This window comes from Saimiri boliviensis, chromosome 9, assembly GCF_048565385.1.
Source record: "Saimiri boliviensis isolate mSaiBol1 chromosome 9, mSaiBol1.pri, whole genome shotgun sequence".
Lineage (NCBI taxonomy): Eukaryota > Metazoa > Chordata > Mammalia > Primates > Cebidae > Saimiri > Saimiri boliviensis.
Window position 1 is genome coordinate 68,437,687 of NC_133457.1, and position 6,000 is coordinate 68,443,686.

At 51.4% G+C, this 6,000-nt stretch overlaps 1 protein-coding gene across 5 annotated transcripts in view; it reads right to left on the reverse strand.

Moving 5' to 3' along the window:
• The window catches only part of RUBCN (rubicon autophagy regulator), a 63,083-nt gene extending 58,272 nt beyond the window's left edge, over positions 1 to 4,811 (reverse strand). For 4 of the 5 annotated variants that reach the window (XM_039461974.2, XM_039461972.2, XM_039461973.2 and 1 more), the window contains exon 1: positions 4,580 to 4,811. In XM_039461974.2, the coding sequence (XP_039317908.1) occupies positions 4,580 to 4,644 (65 nt within the window). In that variant the 5' untranslated portion in view covers positions 4,645 to 4,811. Of the gene's footprint in view, positions 1 to 726; positions 892 to 4,579 lie in introns of all 5 variants that reach the window. The other variant, XM_074406126.1, reaches the window with a different exon arrangement.
• Positions 4,812 to 6,000: the final 1,189 nt, after the last annotated feature.

Sequence of the window (6,000 nt, forward strand, 5' to 3'; positions counted from 1 at the left end):
GTGGAATAAGCTTAGTTTGGAGACACTAAAATGCATCTTACTACTTGAATTCTGACTGTATCTGGATCATTGCACCAGGAAAACTGAGCACTGCATGTACCTGGGGTTCCAAGGTCAGCAGTGGACTGCATGGCCAGGGCTGTCTAGGGAGACAGAGCAATGCTAGAAAGACCATTCCTTTAGTACTTTACCAGCCTAGTAGTTTAGTAGTTTTACTAGACAATCTCAAATCAACTGGCATTTGGGAAACTGAGGGAAAGTTAAGTGTCATCCCTAAGCTCCACAGCATTTTGCTGGAGTGATAGCTAGCTAGATGGAAAACAACAGGGAAATCTATCACATAATTACACCACCAGGGTGACGTGGGAGGCTAAGCCAGCACGTTAGGCCCCAATGTGTTGGGAGCTACTGAAAGAGGAAGAACAAGCCATACCCTTGCAAATAGTAACTTGTGGAGCAGACAGCTGCCTTACTTCAAAAAACTAGCAAGGGGATGGAGCTGACATTTTTTGCACTTAACCACATAATCGGGATCTCAGTTAGGAGCTTTATCACTTTATTTAATCTTCACAAGTTCTCAGGCAGGAAAGCATTATTCTTCCTACTCAGGCAGGTTAAGTAAAGCAACTTGATCAAGTTAAGCCAAATTAATCCTTTAACTAGGATTCAAATGCAGGTCTATCTGACTTTAAAGCTTATTCTCATTTCATTATACCAACTACTTACAGAAAATATACCGAAAAGTTTCATCCTTCATTTTTAAAATGATGCTACTGGCCGGGCACAGTGGCTCATGCTTGTAATTCCAGTGCTCTGGGAGGCCAAGGCGGGAAGATCCCTTGAGGCCAGGAGTTCGAGACCAGCCTAGGCAACATGGTGAGACCCCCATCTCTACAAAAAATTTGAAAAATTTAAAAATTAGCTGAGTGTGGTGGCACACACCTGTAGTCCTAGCTGCTGAGGAGGCTGAGGTGGGAAGAGCATTTGAGCCCAGGAGTTTAAGGCTGCAATGAGCTATGAATGCACCATTGCACTCCAACCTGACTGACAGAGTGAAACCCTATCTTTAAAATAAATAAATAAATTAAATGATGCTATCTCATCAAGAAGACTGTTTCTGAACTGGGTGTTTCATTGGCCATAGAAAGGTTATGTATGCAGTAACCCAGTCACAAAGCCTCAATTAATAGGCACAAGGAATGTATTTACCAGTTGTGTATCTGAAGCTAAGGAGGCCATCAGTGCCATGAAACCTTATTAAAAAACACATTCTGAATTAACCAGCCTCCAACAGAGTAGGCCTCTGACAATGACATGAGTGACTTTGTGAGGATAACCCCACTACTAAAATTAAGTTTTGATTAAAGATTTTTGGTTAAGAGGCAAGCATAAAAAGAATAAAAGATGGGCTGGGCGCGGTGGCTCAAGCCTGTAATCCCAGCACTTTGGGAGGCCGAGGTGGGTGGATCACAAGGTCGAGAGACTGAGACCAACCTGGTCAACATGGTGAAACCCCGTCTCTACTAAAAATACAAAAAATTAGCTGGGCATGGTGGTGCGTGCCTGTAATCCGAGCTAGTCAGGAGGCTGAGGCAGGAGAATTGCCTGAACCCAGGAGGCGGAGGTTGCGGTGAGCCGAGATCGCGCCATTGCACTCCAGCCTGGGTAACAAGAGCGAAACTCCGTCTCAGAAAAAAAAAAAAAAAAAAAAAAGAATAAAAGATGGGAAAAGATTCTGCAACGGAGCTATCCTACTGGCCTGAAAGACAGGCACAGAATGCTGTGATATTTATTCACTATCTTATATATTTTTTTGTCACTATTAGCATAGTGAAAAGCAGCATAGTGTAAGTATTGAAAGTACAGACTCAGCCCCGGTGCAGTGGCTCACACCTGTAATCCCAGCACTTTGGGAGGCCGAAGTGGGTAGATCACCTGAGGTCAGAAGTTCAAGACCATGGCCAACATGGCAAAACCCCGTCTCTATTAAAAATACAAAAAATTAGCTGGGAACGGTGGTGGGCACCTGTTATCCCAGCTACTTGGGAGGCTGAGGCAGAAGAATTGCTTGAACCTGGGAGGTGGAGGTTGTAGTCAGCCACGATCATGCCACTGCACTCCAGCCTGGGCGACAGAACAAGACTCTGTCAAAAAAAAAAAAAAAAAAGAAGTACAGACTCTTGGGCTGTCATGGTGGCTCATGCCTGTAACCTCAGCACTTTGAGAGGACAAGGCAGGGAATCGCTTGCGCCCAGGAGTTTGAGACCAGCCTAGGCAACATCGTGAGACCCTGTCCCTAAGGAAAGAGAAAAGTGCAGACTCTGGTGCCACACTGCCTGGGTTTGAGTCCCATGCTGTCAGGGATTTGCTGTACAACCTTGGCAAGTTACTTATCCTGTCCATCCTCAGCTTTCTCATCTGTGAAAGTGACCATAGTAGTACCTACCACATACAAGAGTTATAAGGATTAAACAAGTTAATGCAGTATTCATATCTTAATACCCTAAAACAATATCTGGCATATGGTAAATAGTGTGTTACATACGTTAAAAAAATAACTAGCCCAGCCTCCCTCACATGAGGTAGTAGAGGGAAATCAAAATAATCCTAAAACGTGTTTAGAATTTATATGGGACCTCTTACATGAAGCATTTCACAGACATGTGGAAGAAGAAGAAATAGACACATATGCAAAGCAGAAAGGGAAACATGGAAAACGGAAGTAAGATGTTCAGTTTCACTTGGTACAAAACATTCACAGATCTCAGACAGAGCCCCAAAGTCCTGTTAGTCCAGGTTTTGTAAAACAGGCCACTTCACACATGAAAGTAGAGTCACCCTTAAAAATAGCAAGTCTTGGCTGGGTGCGGTGGCTCATGCCTGTAATCCCAGCACTTTGGGAGGCCAAGGCAGGTGGATCACAAGGCTAGGAGTTCAAGACCAGCCTGGTCAATACAGTGAAACCCCATCTTTGAGGGGTGGGGGTGGGTGGAGTAAGTCTCCAAGCAAGTCTCCAACCAGGAACATCTCATAAATTTTCCCTTGTTGACATTTTCTCAGAGGTAAATATTCTGCTTCCAGTTTTTGGACACCAGCTACTCCTGAGACCATCACTATATTTGAAACTGTTTCTAAATGTCAAGTGAGGTTAAGCCTGGTGGCTCACACCTGTAATTATAGCACTTAGGGGGGCCAGTGGGGGAGAACTACATGAGCCCAAGAGTTAGAGACCAGCCTGGGCAATATTGTGAGACCCTGTCTCTACAAAAAAGTTTTTAAAATTAGCCAGATGTGGTGGCTGGCACCTATAATCCCAACTACTTGGAAAGCTGAAACAGGATAATCGCTTGAGCCCAGGAGTTAGGAGGCTGCAGTGAGCTGTGTACACAGCACGCACTCCAGCCTGGGAGACAGGGTGAGACCTTTTCTCAAAAAATAAAATAAAATAATAAACGTCCAGCACAACTCTACTTTAAGCCACATTCCTGCTCTAGCCTGTCAGCATTCCAGCCTCTTAGAAGATTAAGACCAGAGTTACTAATGAAGCAAACCCTAATGGAACGCATCTCTACAGACTCCAATCCATCATTTAGTCAAAGTAGTTTGGGTTTTTTTTTTTTTCATTTTTTGAAGACAGGGTCTTACTCTGTTGCCCAGGCTGGAGAGTAGTGGTGCCATCTTGGCTCACTGCAGCCCTGACATTGGACTCAGGTGATCCTCTCGCCTCAGCCTCCTGAGTAGCTGGGACCACACAGGTGAGCGCCACCACACCCAGCTAATTTTTGTATTTTTGTAGAGACGGGGGTCTCCCTATGTTCCTCAGGCTGGTCTCAAACTCCTGGACTCAAGCGATCAGCACTTCTCGGCCTCCCCAAGGTGCTGAGATTACATACGTGAGGCAGCGCCCCCGGCCCAAAGTAGTTTTTATATTTTAAATCCCCTGATTTCCAGAAGATGTGAACTTTCTGACTGGTTTTATATACATAAATGAGAACTCACTTTGCATTGTGAGGAAGAAGTGACAGGTCTGAAGATGAAAAGGAAATGACACAGAAGTCCTGCCACCCCGACAGCGACCCAGCAGTAAGCGACAGTGTCTGGCCGCACTGGCAAGCCCCCAGCCCACCGCACCTCCATGACACCGTCTGTCCCCCACACTCGTCTCGCCTAGGCTGCTTCCTGGGTCACTCGCCACGCGACCTCCGCTCCCAGAAGTGCTTACGTCACCCTCCTCGCACCGGCCCCGCTCGCTGTCACGGCAAGTTTCGGCCGGGGCGGTGCCCGTCCCTGCGCGCAGACTCTCGGCGGCCAGCTCCTCTGCAGCCGTCTCGGGTCAGAGCTCCCCCCCGCCCCCTCTGCGCTCGGAAAATCCCACCCGCTCTCCCCACCCCGGGCCCGTGCCCTCGTCCCACCGCGCCCCGCCCGCCCCTCCTCTGCGAAATGCCTCCCAAACAGGTCCGCGGCCGTCGTCCTCGACTCGCCGCGCCCGGCCCTTCCAGCCGCGTCCCTGCGCCCTCCCAAGCCCCCCGGGGCTGCAGCGCCGGCAGCCGCCGCGGCTCCGCGGCCGCTGCCCGCCCACCTGCTCTCCTCCGGCAGGCGCTCCTCGCCGCCGCGGAGCTCCATGCCCGCGCTCTCCGGCCGCATCCGGGGCGGCAAGGCCGCCTCTTCCCCTGAGAGAGGCGTCCCTGCCGCTTCGCCCTTCGGGGCTCCCGGGGGCCCCCGGGGCCGTAAGAGGCAGCTGCGGCCGGTGGGCTCGGGGTGATGCGCTACACTAGGGTGGCGGCGGCGGCTTCAATCCCGGCCACCCCCACTTCCGGCTCCGGGGACTACAGCTCCCGGCAAGCCCGCCAATCCCAGCCCGCGCTCCCGGGCCGCGCCCTCCAATCCCAGGCCGCTCCCGCAGGCCGCGCCCTCCAATCGCAAACCGGGATCGCAGGCCGCGCCTTCCAATCCCAGGCCGCGCGCGCAGGCCGCGCCCTCCAATCACAGGCGGCGCGCGCTGTCTACCGCTCTCTGGGGCGGGCTGGGCGGGTTTGCACGCGGAAAGGGACGGTGGTCTCGGGGATCCGTACCGGGGCGGACCCTTGCTCACCCCGGTCACATGACACCGTGGGGACGGAACTCAGTCCGAGGTGTCCTAGGAAATGACTGATCTAATCCCAGCACGGTTGCCCGCTCGGCCCGCCCCGGGTTAGTGTCTGCCGGTGCGTTTGAATGAAGAGCTCACCAACCCAACGGCACACGCTGCCGAGGGACCCTCAGAGCAGGAGAGAAAGGCTTCGGGGGGCTCTCGGAAGACGGATGTCAGCGCAGAGTTTTGAAGGCTGAGTGCGGGTCAGCCGGGAGAAAGAGGGGCCGGTGGAGAGGGCAGCACGGCCGGTACCAGGAAGTGCGCGGGTCTGGGGACTGCAGGTGCCGGGGAGCCAGAGCTGGAGGGAGTGAGGGACGGCCTGGCGTGGGCAAACCGGATCGTGAAGTGCCATTGTAAGGAGTTTGGATTTTATCCTGAAAACAACCAGCGAATCAAGCATATGCAAATCAAGAAGTGATTGGATCGAACCCGATGAGAAAGCCACTTTTGACAATGTAGAGGAGGTGGGGTAGATACAATACTGAGGTGAGCGTGGAGGGCTAGATACAGGATACTGGTCGCCCTTATGGGGGTAAGCAAAAGAATCAGTTGAAAGAAACTTGTAGGCCTAGGGTTTCCAGATATTCTGGTTTCTCTTTTCTCTTTTTCAAGATGAGTCTCTGTTGCCCAGGCTGGAGTGCAGTGGCACAATCATAGCTCCCAGCAGCCTGGAACTCCTGAGCTCAAGCAGTCCTCCTTCCTCAGCCTCCTGAATAGCTAGGACTACAGGTGTGAGCCACTATGTAGGGAACCAGTCCCCACACCCCATCCGTGGGTACCCCAAGTTCGGTGGCGACAGGAGAATGAGAAAAAGATTAAGAATGAAAGTGGGACCAGAGGACCATCACTTGTAATGGAGGCAGTGAACG